The sequence below is a fragment of the Rana temporaria genome, chromosome 2 (genome assembly GCF_905171775.1).
Source record: "Rana temporaria chromosome 2, aRanTem1.1, whole genome shotgun sequence".
In the NCBI taxonomy this organism is placed as follows: Eukaryota; Metazoa; Chordata; class Amphibia; order Anura; family Ranidae; genus Rana; species Rana temporaria.
The window spans coordinates 444417542-444437651 of record NC_053490.1 but is presented as its reverse complement, the minus strand read 5'-3'; the positions used below and the strand labels follow the sequence as shown (position 1 = coordinate 444437651).

Sequence of the window (20110 nt, the reverse complement as noted above, 5' to 3'; positions counted from 1 at the left end):
CAAACTGTAGATTGTCCATAGCAACCAAAAAGTGTCCCTTTTATGTCAAAAGTGGTTTTAGAGCAGCCAGAAAACAGCGATAATAAATTATAATCACTTGCAGAATTGAGCGATAGCGATTTGTGGGGAAATTCGTCATAAAAAAATAAAAGTAATGACAGCGACAATTCTGCAACTGAGCAAATTTCAGTGATTTTGAGTTGATTACATTATTGAATAATTTTTATTATAATTATATTATTATTTGTTATAATTATTTATTATAATTTATGATTTTGTTTTTCAAAAATGTTTAAACCCAGGATGCCTACTAGACTCTTGTTTGGACAGATTTAAGTGAGTTATTCCTAAGAATTACAGGCCTACAATGTAAAACACCAAATTTCCTTGCAAAATAATTGTACCGCTTTCAGCACCTAAAATCTGAAATATTCATACCGCCAGGGAGGTTAAGGTCTCCCAACAGCGCTCTTACAGATCTGGAGACATCATATTAACGAGACACGAGAGGCAGGTTATGCATTCGTATGATGTCTGCTTTTACTGAGAAGGCATACAGCATAAATGGACTACAGGACAGAATATAAGGGAGGGGCTGTTTATGGTTACATGACTACGGAAGAAAACAGGTTTTGTTTATCAATTAACAGAAGATGGACACCTGGTCATAAAGTGTTGCCTGAGGTTTAAAACAAGATGTCCAGGCTTGACCATCAACAAACATAATAGGGAGGTGTGTTGTTTATACAAACATTCCTTCATACCATACAGATTAATACAAGATTATCGCATGTGAAAATATACAGAGATATTTGCGATCTGAACAAAAGGAGTCTTGGTAATTAATTTATATTATTACAATCATTTCACACACTTGTTTTTATTTTAATTTTCACTTTAACCTCTTTCTAATCGCTTAACAAATATGCATTGTTGCCATGCTCTGTACATATGAATCTGCGGCAGTCTGAGGTTGTGAGCTGAAAGCATGCTCACTTACTACATGCTCCCAGCACACTGACCAACCTGAAGCTCTCGGTTATGGCTTCAGATCAGGAGACCGTGGGACAGACGTCTGATCAAGTGACCGCTCCTGAGAGCCAATCGCAGTGGTCACATGATCGGGAAAGTGCTCCACATCCTGGCTTTAGCCTAGGTTCACACTGTTGCGAATTCAAAATCGCGGTAAAATGCGCGATTTTACCGCGATTTCGCGGCCGCGATTTTGCCGCGATTTCGGCCGCAATTTAATGTAAATCGCGGCCCGAAATCGCAAAAAGTAGTACAGGGACTACTTTTTGAAATCGTAGATGCGGCGTCGCACTGATTAGGACAGTGCCATTGCCGACAATTGCTGACGATTTGAGATGCGATTTGACATGTCAAATCGCATCTCAAATCGTTCCAAATCGTACCCAGTGCGAACCAGGGCTGAAAGCCCAATCAGCCTCGTCTGCCGACATCACGGGCGCGCTGGACAGGTAAGTGTCCATTTTTTAAAAGTCAGCAGCTGCAGTATTTTTAGTTGCTGGCTTTTAAAAAAAAAAAAATTGGCTGGACCTCCGCTTTAAATTCACTTGTATTTATTAGATAAAAGTTTACAATTCTTAGTATTTTTAAACAGATTTGCTTATATAGGGTTTGCTCTTTATGAAAGCACATACAATCATTTTTCACCAAATAAAAATCACCAGCCTTGTGCATGACATTTAAAGAGAACAATGAATTTTACATTGGCATAGAGCTCAGAAACTCCTAATTTAAATCGGTTGGAATTTCCCTTTTTTGATCTCTTATGCCGCGTACACACGATCATTTTTTACAACCCGAAAAACGACATTGTTTAAAACGTCGTTAAAAAATGCAGCATGCTCGAATTTTTTATTTATTTTTTGTCGTTTTTCAGAACCCCGAAAAATGATGTGAAGCGCACACACGATCATTTTAAATGCCATTTTTCAAAAACTTTGTTTTTTACATGCGGAAAAATGATCGTGTGTACGCGGCATTGGTCCTGCTAAGTGAAGTATTCACAGAACAAGGTCATCAGATTTTATGGAAAGTAATTTGCGCGGGTCTCCTGGAATGAACTTAACTCTCAAAAGCTATCACGGTCTTTCAGTATAAATTAGGAAGTAAAGCAAATGATTAACCTCTAATCATATTATGGTCTGCTCATGGCCTCAGCCTACTCTCAGTCATTTATAGCGAACCTAGCTGAATCATAGAATGTAGATTCCATTTTATTTATCATTCCATCTATTTCCTAAGCTAGCCAATGAAGTCAGCTTCACCATTCCATCTGGATGTAACTAAAGGCTCAGCTGCCTAATATATATAATTGAAGTCATTCTGGCTCCACCAAGGGAATTTTGTCATCTAAAATCTGTCTTGCTTGAAATGCTGTTCTCAGAGGGCAGTCAGATAGTGAAGGGGATCCAGCAGTTAGAAGTTCCTATTGATTGTCTGTCTGTATATTCCACTGTCAAAACATTTGTATACAAGATCCTGCATGTATTACAGGAATTGCTACTGAAATTAAACATTGTGCAACAAGGCTTAAAGGGTCACTAAAGGAATTTTTTTTTTTTTTTTTTTAGCTAAATAGCTTCCTTTACCCTAATGCAGTCCTGGTTTCATGTCCTCATTGTTCGTTTTTGCTGTAATCCTTCTCTGTTCTGCCCACTTCCTGCTTGTCTGTTTCCTTATGAAAAAAGTACTGGGAGCTTCTCTCTGTGGTCTCTAATCAAGAAGGTGTGATTACTGTGTGTCTAAAACCAGGGGCGGACTGACCATTGAGTAACTCGGCACTGCCCGAGGGCCCCATGCCACTAGGGGGCCCCATCAGGGTTGCCAGGCTCAGTAAAACCAGGGACAGTATGTATGTTTCTTTTACATCTGTCCCTGATATGTCCGAAACCGACATGCTTTTGATGTGGAAATCCAGAGATTTTAGCTGCCCCGCCTCTGCACTGCCTCCTGGCGTGGTGGCCACCTGTAAGCCCAGGGGCCCTATAATCTTCTATTGCCCGGGGGCCCCATGAGTTGTCAGTCCGCCCCTGTCTAAAACCCCTCAGAACCAATCAGTTTTGTTTTAAAAACAAACACTGCCCTGTATTGGCTCTGTGTCTCTGTCCTTCACACAAGCATGAAACTAGATGAAAAACAAAACTAAATGTAGGCACATTACTATTATGTCTCTATACCCTGTAAACAGTCATTTCAGCAAAAAAAAAAAATTCCTTTAATTAACACACCAGAAAACACTAGGCCTGTTATCTAATTTTGTATGAATGTTTCTCAGGCATGGGAGATATTATTTTTCTACGGCATAAAAGTATGAGTTTTTGTCTGATAAATAGTTGTAAATCACTACCTGCCACTGCATTACAATTTTTTTTAAGCGCAGTATTGCGGGGTCCTAACAGACTCAAGCTGGTCATACACTAGTGAATATTCGAATGAAAAATACAAATATTTGTACTAAAAATTCTGTTTGTGCTTTGAACATTTGCTTTTAAAATGAATGTAATTTCCCAAACGAAAACCAGAAAAAATTTCCATTCTGCTTTTTAAAATGTTCCCCCTTACTACAGATAAAAACAATAGTCGATTTGTCCCCCACTAAAGATTAGAAAAATCAAAGGAACATTTTCAATACAAAAAGTTTTGAACAAAAATCTACTAATGTATGGACAGCTTTAGGACTAGAGTTGGGTGAACGGTTTGGACCGAGCAAAAGTTCGGTTCGAACATTACCCGTCTGCCCGATCGGCGAACACCCAAATTTGCAGGGTGCTCAATGGGATGTGAATAGCTATTGTTAAGGAGCGGGGCTGGGAAGCCACCTGCAGTATCCTTTACGACGCATGAGTCATAAGCTGTCAATGGGCTTCCCCGCTGACCGCTGGATAAAAAACAAATCATTGCTGGCAATAGGGGAAAAAAACGGCGTGGGGTGTCCTCCCCAATCCATACCAGCCACTTATCCAAGAATGCAGGCCAGGAAAGGGGGGGGACGAGCAAACGCCCTGAACCATACCAGGCCACATGCCCTCAACGTGGGGCTGTGCCCTCCCCCCGCCCCAAAGCACCTTGACCCATGTTGAAGGGGACAAGGGCCTCTTCCCCACAACCCTGGACTGTGGTTGTGGGGGTCTGTGATCAAGGGGCTTATCAGAATCTGGAAGCCCCCTTTTAACAAGTACCCCCTACTCATTCACTAAAAAAACATAATTCTTGTATTATATAGATCCATAGGACCAATGTTGCAGGGCAAACTAGGATGAGTCGTACAACAGTCGTTCCGTGCCATTGTGAACTCAGCCTCAGTTGGACTTGTTTTATCATGCTGAAGGTCTTTTTTTGCTGTTTACCCAAGCAGTTTCCTTGGATAAACAGTGAAATGTCTTCAACATTACACATGCCTCTTGGTGTCAGGAAAACCCGTCAGACGTGACTCATGCAGATAGCAAAGGATTGAAGCAGCAGACAGAAATTAAACTTGGTGTTCTTAATTGAGACAAGTACACACTTTATAAAGATATATGCTTTGTTCATATTTCATGTCTGAGGTTTACGTTACTTTAAAGCGGTGTTCCAGCCAAAAAAAAATAAAGAATTAAAAGCCAGCAGCTACACATATTGCAACTGCTGACTTTTAATAGGACACTTGCCTGTCCTGGAGTCCCTCGATGTCGGCACTGCAGCTGATGTTTCCTTTCGGCTTCATGCCGAGAACCCTACTGCGCATGCGCAAGGCCCCACTCCTCTCTCTTATTGGCCGGGCGAGGAGGAGGGAGCCCTGCAGTGACGTTACGGGCCGCGGCCCGGACTCCCAGAAGAGGAAAGGATATCCTGTCCCCCATCCCCCCGAAAGGTGCCAATTGTGGCACCGGAGGGGGGGAAGAATCATATGAGCGGAAGTTCCACTTTAAGATGGAACTCCGCTTTAAGCCAAATAGTGGAACCATTCTCTCTCTACTCTTAAAAAAAACTAGGGGAAAGTAAGGATCCCAGCAAGCTCCTGCTTGAGAAAAACCAGCCCCTCTGTAAAATCATATAAAAATTCAATTGATATGTAAAATAGGATGGTTCAGTTTCACAATTTGGACCACTTTACTATATACTATAGAGCAGTGGTGTCCATCCCATGGGACGCATGTGGCCCCAGAAAATTTAGCACGTAGCTTGGGCTCCTATAGAGTGATGCTGGTAATGCTGCGCAAGCACAGCACCCATGGTGGCCGTAAGACAAGCCCGATCCATGCATGTCTGTAGGGACACCGTGAAAACCTAGCAGCTGCAGCAGCCTACATTGATAAGCCAGGCAAATGTATGCCTGGAGGGATGCAGGGGCTGCCATGTTTGCATGCTGTTGCACCTCCCTGCTGAGAGCCACAGGAGGAACTACTCATCGGGTGTCCTTGTTAGTGTATTTTATATGTGGTCCAAGACAATTTATCTTCTTGCAATGTGGCCCAGGAAGGTCAAAAGTTTAGACACCCCTGTTTAGAGAATATAGTGCTTTGGAACTACCATCCTGATAATTTACCACATGAACCACTTAATAAAACCTCTCTAGTATTTGAGCAATAGGCTTTGCTCTATCAATGATTCATTTTGGATATTTCCCTGTTCAAGTCATCTCTCAATTAATGTTGGTTTTCTGCGCAGTTCTTTTTTAAAACTCATAAATTCAACTAGCGCCGCTTTTATTTTATGTAATGGATGAGAACTACTGGCCGAAGATATAGATATCCATAATTTTAAAATGTACTTGTAAAACTGTAAGCAGAACTGTGCACATAACCTTGAAGGTAAAAATATAATGGGCAGATGGAAACCTAAATTGCAATAATGTTAATATTCTTTGCATGTTAGAATTGATATTGAATGATTTTTTTTCTTTGTTTTCCTTTTCTTGCTTAGAGCTTACACAAGAATTGGAATCAAAGAGAGTGGAGGATTTCCAGCAAGGTATGATGAGTTTATGCTGTTTAAAAGGAATGTAAAGTGTTTTGTATATATTTTATTATGTTCAAAACCAAAAGAGTAATGAGTAATATTTAGTCACAAAAATACCTCTTGAGTTTCTCATATTTACTAGAACTATGCACTAGATGGAGCTCTAAGGTACCTTTCATGTTTACCAGGATATTATTATCCGTTTTTCTGAAAGCCTGTTTTTTTTTTTCCACCTCAGAGAACTCTGTCGAGAGACTTATTCAGTTTTGCGTTCATTCGCTGTCTCAATCACAGTTCACATCATTGTGGTATTTCTTCAAGACTTTATTCTTTCGTATTATTATTATTATTATTATTTATTATTTATTTTTATAAAATTTTCCAATTACACGTCTCATAGATACCAAATACCCAACATATCAAAAAGGTTGTCAAGTATAAATGTATCGTTAATAAAAAATATCCTACAATTCCCTCTCCCCGCCCTCCACCCAGACCTCTCCCTTCCCATATATCAACAACTTCCAAGCTTCTCTTTCTAATATGTACTTATCTTTCTCACCTCCCTACCTCCTCTCTCTTCTACCTCTTCTTTTTTCTTTTTTTTTTTTTCTTTTTTTATAGTGTCCTGTCCTGGACTGTACCCCATTGGGTTGACCATGGGATAAAATACCCCGTGTTACCCATCCAAAGTTCTACCTCGTGCCATTAGATATTAAATTGTGTTATGCACCCATCACTTCTGCATAGCCCATAGTATGCTTATACCCTATCCATTCTTTCCATTTCTCTTCAAACTCCTCCCTATTCTCTCCTTCGCTAGATCTCAGATATTCCATATTGTAAATTTCGTCTACTTTATTGCACCACCCCCTCAATGTGGGACTCTCCAGTTCTCGCCAGTGTAGGGATATTTGGCTCTTTACAGCGTTCAGGAGCTGTGGGAGTAATGTCTTCAGGTAGCGTTTAGTTGGCATTCGAGACCCATGTAACACGCATACCTACGGGTCATCTGGGAGTTCAACATTTGTTATTTCTGTAGTTTTTTTTTTTTGTCTTATCTCCCCCCAGTATTTTCTAATTTTGGAGCAGGTCCACTAAATGTGAGCCATAGTACCTACTTCATTACAGCCCCTCCAACATAGCTGTGATGTAGTTCCTGAGTATTTATGTACCTTATCCGGGGTAAGGTACCAGCGCACCAGGCATTTAAAATTAAATTCCACTATATTACAATTTACCGACGTTGCATGTACCCTCTTAATTAACTGTTTGATCTCACACTCATTTACACATGAGCCCAGTTCTTGAAGTTCCCATTTCTTGATGTTTGGCGGGACGCCCCGCAATTTTGACTCGTTCAAGATCTTATATATCTTAGAAATTGTCCCCTTTTCAGCCTTTCCCTCGCATCTTTTTTCTAGGGGTCGTAGTTTAACTTCTGATCGAAAAGGCTGGGGGAGTCTTCCGAAAAAATATTTTAATTGCGCGTACCGCCATGCATCAATCGAAATCCCTTCCTTTTTTATTTTTTAGTTCCTGAAAAGTTAAGAGTTTGTTTTGCTCCATTACATATATTTTAATTGTATGTTATCTTGAAATATCCATTTACCAAAATTTTTTCTTCTCCTGGCAAAAATAATTTTGTGTCAGTTAGAGGTATAAAGGGTGAGTTGTAATCCCATTTTTCCTTCTTGTGTATCTTATCCCATATTTTTAATGCGTGCCTAGTGATGCAGTGAGCATCTGAACTGATTTCTCTATACTGTGCCGGTATCCAAATTAATTTCCCCAGTGCTGTCCTACTCATTTTAATCTCCATATTTACCCACCTTTTCTCTGTGTGTTATTTTTAGCCCAATCAATTATTTGTGATATTAAAATCGCGTGATAGTAATTTCTTACACCCGGTGCCCCTAACCCCCCTTGTGCCTTATCTTTAGTCAAAAGTGTTAGATTAATACACGTTTTTTTCCCTCTCCAAATAAACTTTAGAAACATTGACTGTAATTTTTTGAAGTATGCTTGTGGTATTGGAATTGGGAGCATCTGCATTTTATATACTATTTTAGGTAATATTGCCATTTTAAAGATGTTTATTCAGCCGCTCAAAAATAGTTGCCCCGGTGCAATTCTATTAAGTTCTGCTTTAACCTCATTAAACAATGGAATGAAGTTGATTTTATATAAGGTCTCTGTGGAGGTTGCCAGCCTAATTCCAAGATATTTTAATTATTTTTTCCAGCCAAATGGGAAATCTTCCTGAAGAGCACGCCTTTCTGTTTTGGGGATGTTTATACTTAGTATTTACGACTTGGCTGGATTTATCTTAAAATTGGACATCCTGCCTCATTAATCGTTTTTATCAGATTAGGCAGGGTTATCCTGGGGTTTATTACAAAGAATAAAATATCATCTGCATAGGCGGCAAGTTTGTGCTTTCCCCCCTCCAATTTTTATCCCCTTAATATCAACATTTCGCCTTATACCCCTTAATTACTATTCTAGTGCAATAGTAAACAGCGGTGACAAGGGGCACCCCTGTCGTGTGCCATTTTTCATTTCAAAGGGTTCTGAAATGGTCCCATTTATTTTAATTCTTGCGGTAGGTCTATTATATAGTGATTTTTTTCAGCCTCTCATTCTGGGCCCTAATTCTATTGCCTCCGGTGTATCCTGCATGAAGCCCCAGTCTACCCTGTCCGAGACTTTTTCGGCATCAGTTGACAGGAGTAGACCTGGGGCTCCGCTTTTTCTGATTTCCATTATAGCCAGGAGGGTTCTTATTCCATTGTCCCTTCCTGTAATAAATCCCACTTGATCCGTATGGACCACGTCTTTCATTATTTGTTTCATCCTATTGGCGAGAATTTTTGAAAACTTTATATCAATATTAAGGAGAGAGATTGGTCTATAACTCAAGCATTAAGTATTGTCTTTACCATCTTTAGGAATTATAGTTATTAAAGCTTCTAGAGCCTCTTTCCTCATCTCCCACTTTTCTCCGATCCCATTGAAATAGGAACACCGTTTCGGAATTGGTATATCTGAGAATTTTTTATAGTACAGTGTAGTCAAACCGTCTGGGCCGGGGCTTTTCCCGTTTGGCAGTTCTTGTATGGTTTTTAATATTTCTTCTTCTGTTATGGGGGTTTCGAGATAATTACATTTATCTTCTGGGATTTTCTTTAAGTTCATCTCCTTCAAATATATTTTTATTTTTTCCTCTTTTTGTTTTACCTCTTCTTGTTTTACCTTTTCTTTAGTGTCATTTATGTTAATTGCATAGAGTTTCCTGTAGAATTCTTGAATTTTTTTAGCAATCTCTGATGTCTTCTATCTTATTTCCCCGGTATTTGTCTGTCTGTATTCTCTCTATATAATTAGCTGTTCTTTTTTCTTTTTTAATAAATTCGCCAGATATTTCCCCACCTTGTTACTCCATTGATATCTTTCTTTCTTAACCAGACTCAGAGCCGTTCGGGATTCCAGTTCAATTATTCCTCTAATTTCCTCTCTTTTAATACTAAGAATCAATAGGAGTTATTTCTCTCCAGTTTCCTTATGTAGCTGTTCTAGTTCAAATATTTCTATAGTTAAACTTTATTTTTTTGCTCTTTATTTCTTTTCTTTTTTCCAGCTCCCTCCCTAATCAAGATACCCCTGATGTAAGCATTATGGGTTTCCCATATTATCTCCTCCGACATTCCTTCTGTACTATTCTCCATAAAGAACTGTTCCAATTCTTTCTTTATTCTTTCTTCTATCTCTTTTATCTAGTAGAAGTTCTTCATTCAACCTCCAGTTAGGCCTTGTACACACGACCGAGAAACTCGACAAAATCTATCAAGAAACTTGGTGGGAGAGCTTTTTTGCAGAGGAAAACGGTCGTGTGTACGTTTTTCATCGAGGAAACTGTCGAGGAACTAGACAAGAAAAAAAGAGAACAAGTTCTCTTTTTTTCCTCGACGGGAGTCTCAATTTGCTCGTCGTGTTCCTCGTCAGGCTGGTTTTTGACGAGAAACTCGAGTGTGTGTATGCTAAGAAACACGCGCATGCACAGAAGTATGAGACGGGAGTAAAGGTAGCATTTGTAATGGCGATAACACATTTTTCACGCTGTAACAGACTGAAAAGTGCAAATCGTCTCTTAACAAAGGGTTGTGCCAGTTGAATTGAACTTCCCCTGCCATTGTATGTGTTGTACGTCACCGCGTTTGAGAACGAGGAGATTTTGTCTTGACCGTGTGTACGCTAAGCAAGCTTGTCGAGTTCCTCGACTAGCCTAACAAGGAACTTGTTGAGGAAAACGATGTGTCTTTTCCAATGAGTTCCTGTAATAGGTGCATGATCAGAGAATGTTGTCATTCCAATATATGTATTTTCCACCAAATCCAGTAACCTATGTTCTACCAAAAAGTAATCAATTCTTGTGTACTTCCCATGTACCTGGGAGTGGAATGTGTAATCTCTTTGTTTTAGGTGTTGTGATCTCCACGCATCAACTAATTGATATTGGTGCATCTTCTTTTTTAATTTATTTCTCTGAGCCATTCCCTGTGCATGCCACGTACTATCTAGTTTTGGGTCTAGACACAAGTTGAAGTCCCCTCCCATAATGCCCCCCCCCCCCCAGTCTTAAATTCCATGAACTCCTCCATAATTCCCGCTAGGTATTGAACAGACTTTTTATTTGGTCCATAAACGTTTGCCAGTGAAATCCCAACACTGTTCAGGTTTCCCCTTAAGAATAAAAAGCCCCCTTCTGGATCCGCCTTCCTCTCTTCTAATATAAACCGGACACCTCTGGCAAACCCTATGGCCACTCCTTTAGCGCGAAAAATAGGGGAGTCCGCATAAAACCACAGGGGGAACTCATTTGAGACAATTCTGCGGTTTGTGCCCGCACACAAATGAGTTTCCTGTAAAAAGATCACGTCTCCTTTTAAAAAAGTTAATTCCCGCATTATATTAGCATTTTTGATGGGGGAAAATTAATTAAATTAAAGACTGTTTTAGTATAGAGCTGTATATCTTATATGGGCTTATATGTATAAACTCAAATTATGCACACAGCCCAAGTAGTTAAATGAGTGATTTTTGCCCTCTTCCCCTACAGCTATGTTTATATGGAGATTTAAAGTGGTTGTAAACCCTTGTTTACAACTTAATGTTACAGGTAGGTCTATATTAAGCCTGCACGGTTTAGGAGATATACCTGTATTTGCATGTGCCGACGTCATTCGGCACATGCGCACTTAAGCCAACTGAAGCAATGGCACTATGTGCCGTTGCTTCAGTTGTACTGTGCCGTTATCGCACGCGTTCACAGGAGTGACTTCATTGCGGCTCCGGCCAATCACAGCGCCGGAGCCGCGAGACCCGGAAGTCAATCCGGGACAACATGTCGGCGGCCGGAGGGGGAGACGTGGACCGCTGCGGGGGCTTCAAACGAAGGTAAGTAAAACATAATTGGCTTGTATGCTATGCATACTAGCTGATTATGCCTTTGTCTGGCACGATTATAATTTTTTTTATTTTTGAACGGAGGGTTTACTTCCTCTTTAATTAGGAAAAGACAGTAAAGATTCTATTTACCATAAGGCTTTTGTAGGCTTGTTCCTAGGACCGCAGGATTAGAGGGGACAGAATTCACAATAAAAATTAACTTTTTGCTTATTTTGTTTCTGTCTTCTGCCCACCACTCCACATTTGTGGTGAGAACCAAAAACAGAAGGGTGCACAGGGGATATTGATAAGAGTCGGACTTCGCTTTACAGTATGAAATAACCTTTATTTGTCTCTTTTTGGTAGTGGTTTGTACAGTTAAAAAGTAGCATATAAAACGGATAGCTTAATGCCTCCAATAGCAAATTCTAGCAGTAGTTTCTTTAGAGACATTTTGGCAATTGAATCTGGAGATTTGGCTGATATTTTCAGTTTTAATTTTAGGCCTCATTCACACCATGGTGCAGACAGAGACATCAGTTTTTCTGCACGCGTTCTGCAAGTGCACAAAAAAACAATGGTTCTCTCTACATTTCTTCTCTACAGTATGTGCTCTGTTCTTACTACAATTTTTCTGCGCAGGAATGCAACGTGTCATGTGTGCAGTGTTCTGCACAGGAAAAATAAATGATATGACGTCAACATTGGTGTGAATATAGGGCACATAACTGATGCGCATTGAAAACTGAGGCTGGGTTCAAAATATTGCTAATTGGCATAGCAGGAGATTGTGACCGGCTCTCTATGGAGCCGGTTCACACATCTCTGCAGCTTCTCCGGTGTGAATTGCACAGGAGCCCTGTGCGTCTTTTGGTCAGTTTCAGGTGCAAATTCAGCTGAAATCGGATCTGATATGGTAAATGGAGACACACCAGACTCCTGCTGTGAGCCGCTGCATTCTATAGCGTAAACCCAGCCTGACGTGTCAACGTGCATAAAACGGACTGAATCGCGCATGAAATCTTATGTCTCCGCAAGTAAAATCTGTGCGGTTTTTGCATCAGTTTTCATGCAGTTATGGTGTGAAGAACGAGCCCTTGATGTTTATTCAAATTTTAAACATTATTAATGTTCAGTTTATATCAGATTTTAGTAGAAAATTGTGTTGATTTTTCAAAACTTTAAATGGACAGAATATCGGCACCTGATATCGGCTATAAGCCTAAAAGGTGTTCGAAAAATTGGTATCAACCCTGAAAAAACAATATCAGTCAACCCCTAGTACATTCCCTGTATGTCTGCATATCAGTCTTGTATCTGTATTCATGATTTACACAGCATGCAACTCTCCTCCCCCTCTGTAATCACTTGCTGGTCAGCTCATTTCTTCTGTCCTGCATCTGATCTCCACCTCACACAGTGCCCTAAATACACTCCCACCAACTGAGCCTGAGAGTCTGGCCAGTCTGCACTCCTCCCTAATCTGTAACAAGTGCTTCAATCTCTTCCTGCAGCCATTGTATAAACAAACTTTCAACACTTTACAACTCCTTCTTTATTGATTATAATCCATCTTGGGGGATGTGTGATTACTTAGCTGACAGATCAGACACAGAGGAGAAGAACATTCCCAGTGTATGCACTGTAGTTTAGGCAGTAAGTCTCCACTGTCTATGAACAGAGCAGGGCTGGGACGGGGCATGGCGCTAAACATGCTACAGTAGGTTCTCCTACCTGGTATACAAGGGACGCAAACTGACCATGCTAGGAGTAATCTACCGTCATGGCTAACGTGGTCAGTTTGAAACAGGAACTACGGGGAACTGGCAAAATGAGCGTGTATTTTTCAGCAACCTCCTCAATAAAAAAAGTTACGGACAACACTCAATTAGCAGTAGGCATAATCTATAGCACATATGTTTTTTTTTTATTTTAGGGGTTACAAACGCTTTAATTGAACAAGCTGAGCTTAGAAGCTGATTGACTACCATGCATAGCTGCACCAGATTCCGAGTTTACCAGTTTTACTAAGGCCCCATGCACACGAGAAGCAATTACAAACACCTCTATACGTTTTCAAAGGCAAAAACCGGCGTTTAAAACGCCAGTTTTTGCCGCGAATTGCGCAGCGTTTTGCCGTGATTTGCGGCGTTTTACCGCGTTTGCGGCTGTCGGTGCTTATCTCAAAGACATTGTAGACCCTCCCAAAGTTTAAAACGCAAAAATAAAACTCTTCTGAACCCATAATTTTGCGTCTGAAAAAACGGACATAAACCCAACTGCTTTAAAATGCCAAAAAGCGTGATTGTGTGCATGGACACATAGGATAACATTAAATGTGTTCAGGGGCAGTTGAAAAAAATGCCCAAATGCCTCTGAACTCGAGTTTAGCAGCATCTCGTGTGCATGGGGCCTAAATCTCTCCGTATAACTTTTGGGGAGGTTTCCCATAATTTTCTGTTCTGGCTGAGGTTTTGAACTTTTCCCATTCTGTAGAAAAGGAAATTAAATGTTTTGACTAGAGTTGGGCCTTCATTCAAGTCTACACATGTAGCTAGATTCAGGTAGATGGGCGCATCTTTGAGGCGGTGTAACGTATCGTATTTATGCTACGCCGCCGTAAGTCAGAGAGGCAAGTGCTGTATTCACAAAGCACTTGCCTCCTAAGTTACGGCGGCGTAGCGTGACTGGGCCGGCGTAAGCGCGCCTAATTCAAATGAGGATGAGGGGGGCGTGTTTTATGTAAATGATTGGTGACCGGACGTGATTGACGGTTTTTACGAACGCCGTCCGTGTACATATCCCAGTGTGCATTGCTCTAATGTACGCCGCAAGGACGTATTGGTTTAGACGTGAACGTGAATTTTGTCCAGCCCCATTCACGGACGACTTGCGCAAACAACGTAAAATTTTCAAATTTCGACGCGGGAACGACGGCCATACTTAACATTGGCTAGGCCACCTAGGGAGCAGCTTTATCTTTACGCCGGCATGTCTCTTACGTAAACGGCGTATCTGTACTGCGACGGGCAAGCGTACGTTCGTGAATCGGCGTATCTAGTCATTTGCATATTCTACGCCGAACTCAACGGAAGCGGCACCTAGCGGCCAGCGTAAATATGCCCCCTAAGATACGACGGCGCAGGCCGTCGTATCTTAGCTAGGTTCAAGTGTATCTCAGTTTAAGAATACACTTAAACTTAGGACGGCTTAGATTGCGAGTTACGAAGGCGTATCTACTGATACGCCGGCGTAACTCTTTGTGAATCTAGCTAATAAACTTTAGGTGTATCATGAGAGTTGAGGTTTTTTTTTTGTTTTTTTTTTCACGACCTCTTAGCTATAAAATGTATGAGGAGTGGCCACTTGGTATTTAAATTATTCTGCCTAGTCTTCTTGGTTGCATTTGTACCCACGATCCAGTGATGGTTACAGCATAGGTCTAGTTATAGTATATTTTCCCAGACAGAGCCAAAGAACATCTTGAGACTTGAGTAAATTAGTTTCTTAGAATATTCGATGTTTTACCACCAGTAAAAACCATAAACTTAAGTATGTAACACAAGTAATAAAACTTGTAGTAATTAAGGCGTGTTTTAGCAGGCTCTCAAAAGGTGTTTGCTTACAACATGTAAATGATGCAGCTCTGACTCAAAAGAAAGAGAATTAATAAGAGTCTGCCGAGCTGGGTGGAGGATATCGCCTTAACTGCCCAAGCCACGCAGCATCACAATGGAGAAATAAAAGAATCAAGTGACATGATTAATCAAATGCAGGCATCCAACAATGGGTAGCTGTCTGCTAACTGGTCAATTTGATCATTTAAACCAGTGCAACATAATTAAACGGTCTAATCTTCCTAACTGATTGCATGTTTTCAAAGGGTTTTTAATATTGTATTGAAATGCCTCATATATCTGTATAGGTACTCACGGCTATGTGTAGACATCATGATCCTAACCGAGGCACACCTTAATAATGATGCCCTTTTGCAGAGTCATCACTCCTTGCATCACACATATATTTTACAGTGGTCCAAATGAAACTTGCAGTGCCACTCTAAGCTGAGACAGCGATCTACCCTCCATTTGCAGTGAAGGGAGCTGGCATCAGTGTGCCATTCAGAGATGCCTTCTCTTCTCTTTGATAATTCTCCTATACCTCTGAATGGTGCACTGACGCCAGCCCCCTTCACTGCAAGCAGGGGGATCTCTGTCTCAGGAGGGTGTGGCTGGAGCGGTACTGGCTAAGGCCACATTTATCTACATACGAATGCACTGGGTTGGAGTGCGGTGACTTTTTTCTTTTGATAATGCATATATATTTTAGTTAAAAACTAATGCTGGAATGTGCCATTGAAGCTGTTTTGTCTACTTTATATTTAAAGCTATTTTAATCTTACAAAGGAACAGATCTAGGCTGTCTTGTGTTGTAGCCCTCCTACCTCAGTCAAGTAGTTAGGTTTAAAGGGGTTGTTAACCCTTGTGGTTTTCCACCTCAATGCATTCTATGCATTGAGGTGAAAACCCTCTTGCAGTGCAGAAGCCCCCCAGTGCCCTGTTTTTACTTGCCTGAACCCTCTTTCTTGCGCCAGGGATGAGGACTCCTGCTCTAGCCGGTGTCTTGTGTCCTGATTGGCTAGATTGATAGCAGCGCAGCCCGCTGCTGTCAATCAAATCCAATGACGCGAGCGCTGGGGGCGGGGCCAAGTCCTGCTGTCTGTGTCAATAGATTTTTTTAAACTCCTTACAGGGCAGAGTTTGATAAAAATCAAAAACATTGTTGAAAGGTATCTACCTATTTTGTATAATGATCCTATTTATTAGACATGTGCATTTCTTTTCGTCCGAATTTCTGGGATTTTCGCATTCATTTTAACAAACGATAACGAACGTGCAGAATCCAAATCCGAAAGATCCGAAATTAGAAAATGTATTTATTTTCATTTTGTTGTGACAACAGTTCTATATAGATAGAAGCTTCGACATGATGGTGACAATAGCGATCTGTGTCTATCGATTTTTTTTTAGGCCCTGCAGTAGTTGTGCAAATGTTCATCAAGTTGCAATTTTATTAAAAATACACTCAAATCATTATTAGTGGATACCTACATGGCAAAATGTACAAAATACCTACAAAATAAAAAAGCTAAAACTGTATTGAGGTAATAAGTAACAAATATTTTCAAATGTTAAATTGTACTTTTTTGTGAACTGAAGGTACGCAAAACTGTAAACAAAAACAATTTGCTCATGACCTGTAGATTAAATAAAAGTTATGCTTCAAATGAAAAATCTAAATATGTTTATAATTTGTCACTTTTTTGTTTTTGTCAGATCAAATTGAGCTAGAAATGGAGGAAAAATGCAGAATTTTGGAAGCCCGGTACAGTGAAAAAGAGAAGCTGAACCTGCATTTAAAAAAAGAGCTTTACCATCGGGAGAATAGAGTTGCAGCTTTGAGATCTAAACTGAGGGAAAAGGAAAAGAGGTACTTGGAGGAAGTGAAGAGAAGAAGTCACAGAGTTACCATAATGAATACAGAGTTGCACAAGCAAACTGAAGCTGCAGCTTATCTATCTTTCCAGCTGCATGCGATGAAGCAGAAGCAGCAAAGCTCACAATACAGCAATCAGGTATCATCCTGCCCCCTTGACCTCTCAGTAGTCAAGCAACCTTATCACGAAGGAAAGGTCAAGAGGAGAGTCCACAAGCATCATAGTGCTTGGAGGGCTGAGTGTTCTGCAACCAAGGATATAACAAGAGACTCCTTTCAGAAGGAGCAGATGACCAGTTATGACGAGTTGGAACCTATGCCAGATCCAGCTCTATTTTTGTATCCTAAGAGGTACCTGCAACATCATCGGCAGAGAGCGGAATCAAAACCTCACAGCCTTGAAAAGAGCGGCCCAGGTCGTGTTGGTGGTTCAATGCCACTTGGCAGTCAGTGGTCGGAAAAGCTTTCATCAGATAATGAGGATTCGCCTCCTTCCATTCCTGTTGTTAAAGCTAAACTTCCAAAAAGTGAACGAGGAAAGAGACGTGCTTTGGCTAGGCAAGATTCCAGGGATTCCGAATAAAGCAGGGCATTCTGTCCAAAGGCCTCTTGGAAAGATATATGTTAAACCAGTAGGAGTCTTTATAGTAAACTGGTTGCTATACTGTATTTCCACGTGCACTGCTCTCTTTTATGAAGTCTTCCTACATCTGCTACGTTTCTTCCTCATTGCTTAGTGGAAGATTTTTACGGCTGCTTCTGTTTTCCTACAACATATATCTTCTTTAGAAGTCCTTTCTGAAGATTTGTTATATACCTTTTTTATTTCGTTAAATTTAAAAACTAAATCAAAATACAGAGTAGCAATACTTGTTTTTCCACAATAGAATTCTTTTGTCAATGTCACAAATAAGTTCGCTTTGAAACCTCCTACAAGAATAATATAGACTGTGCAGTGTTCATGGCAGCTCTATTTGCTTGCCTAATATGGTATTTGTATATGCTTTTTTAGGATAATTTTAGATCTCTTCGCTGCTTGGCCTTGCTAAAATATCACAACACAAACGTTAAACTTGTTTCATTGACCTCGTGGTCATAATAATCAGGAGATACTAAACTAGGAACACCTATTGAACTTCTGAATGTTTTCTTTATTTTTATTCCGTAACAGATTTCAGTAAAGATTTGTACTTTTTAATTGAATGGATGTCGCACACAAAAAAAAAAAAAAAGATTAATTTATGCTCAAGGAATTCAGGGATCAGGTAAATAAAAATGTACTTCTGTATGACTTTTTTTACAATAAGGAAAAAGAGGTTTTATTTATTTTTACATCTGCTGAAAAGGTTTATTAAGACAACACCACAGTTGAACAAAGAACGAGCTGGTTTCTCAGTTGCTATTTCTGATTTAATGTCCGTTTTTAGTGCATACCAAAGTGATACTTGCATTTCAAAACGCTGTACCATTTCCTCCAGTGCTTTATGCCAGGTAGTCATTATTATGTTTAGAAGCTTTGTCGTTGGATGATGTCAGGTAGTGGCTAGACAGGAAGGCACTTTATTCATTACTGCACTGCAGTTATGGTTTTCTCAAATTTTTATAAAATATTCAGTCTCCCAACTATGTCCTTTCATTTCAGCTTTCATTAAAATTTCATATCATTTTTACCTTGCCCTGTGCTTATGTAAGTAAGGCTCCCGTCTGTAATGAATTAAAGAAAACATTTTTACATTGCTCCAGGCATTGAGGAAACACAAAGGCTTTAAATGCAGATTACACACTACCGACTAGCCTCGTATACACTACTGGTTTTTCTTTTGTTCAACCCGGTGAGCTGAACAAAAAAAATACAGCTCAGGTCAGAGCTGCTGTACTAACAATCCAATGTTAGCACATCGCTCTCCCCTGCTGTGCTATTGTGTTCTGATAGAGGGACGCCCTCCGTCAGAACAGTCCGGTCAGTGCTCTCAGCCACTGGCTTAGAACGCTGATCAGCAGACCGTTTTCGTTCAATGACCCTTCGAAAGAAGACGGCCGAATGGCATCTCTTGGACCGGCTGCCATACACATGGGCTGAATATTTTCCGGTTTCTATTGAATCAGCAGGTGTTGCCCAACATTCAGCTGCGTGTACTAGGCTTTAGCCTCCTGCTCCTAGTAAAATATGTGGTATGTGTATAGAAGTCTCAGGGTTAAAACACAAATCGGTATGCTTTTCATGTATATCCAAAACATTCGTTCATTCTCATGTCAAAACTATTAATGTCAAATTTAGAACATCAAGGGGGAAGGTGCAAAGGGCCAGATTCAGAGAGAGATACGACGGTGTATCTCCTGATACACTGTCGTATCTCAGAGTTAGGCCGGTCATATCTATGCGACTGATTCATAGAATCAGTTCCGCATAGATATGCCTAAGATCCGACAGGTGTAACTGTGTTACACCGTCGGATCTTAACTGCAATTTAAAAATGGCCGCTGGGGGCGTTCTCGCTGATTTACGCAGAGAATATGTAAATCAGCGAGATACGCCAATTCACAAACGTACGCGGGCCCGACGCAGTGTTTGTACAACGTTTATGTAAGGGTTTTCCTGGCGCATAGTTACCCCTGCTTCTATGAGGCGCAGCTAATGTAAAGTATGGCCGTCGTTCCGCGACAAATTTTTGAATTTTTTATGTTGTTTGCGTAAGTCGTTCGCGAATACGGATGGACGTCATTTACGTAAGCGTCGGAAACCAATGACGTCGTTTCGACGTCATTTGGAGCAATGCACGCTGGGAAAATTTCCGGACGGCGCATGCGCTATTCGATCGGCGCGGGGACGCGCCTGATTTGAATAGCACACTCCCCCTAGCCGCGGAATTTGAATTCCGCCGGAAGAATTACGATCCGCCGTTTGGAGGTAAGTGTTTTGTGAATTACCCACTTGCCTCTAAAGCTTGCGGCGGCGGATCTTAAATCAGATAGATTACGCGGATCTAAAGATCCGCTGATCTATCTGAATCTGGCCCAAAGTGTCTTAAAGCGGTGGTTCACCCTAAAAACGACTTTCCCCTATTACACTGCCCCCCGCATTACAATACGATTATGCCTTTAATTTTTTTTTTTGCTGCTGTACATACCTGGGTACAGCTATTCACCCGTGTCCTCCGGGTTGCGAGTCCCGCGGGAGTGGGCGTTCCTAACATGGCAG

General features: G+C 40.7%; 1 protein-coding gene across 1 annotated transcript in view; it reads left to right on the top strand.

Moving 5' to 3' along the window:
* CCDC92B (coiled-coil domain containing 92B) overlaps positions 1–18577 on the top strand; it is a 79151-nt gene extending 60574 nt beyond the window's left edge. The window contains exons 3-4 of the mRNA XM_040338451.1: positions 5932–5979; positions 16752–18577. Of these exons, the coding sequence (XP_040194385.1) occupies positions 5932–5979; positions 16752–17494 (791 nt within the window). The 3' untranslated portion in view covers positions 17495–18577. The remainder of the gene's footprint in view (positions 1–5931; positions 5980–16751) is intronic.
* The last annotated feature ends 1533 nt before the right edge of the window (positions 18578–20110 follow it).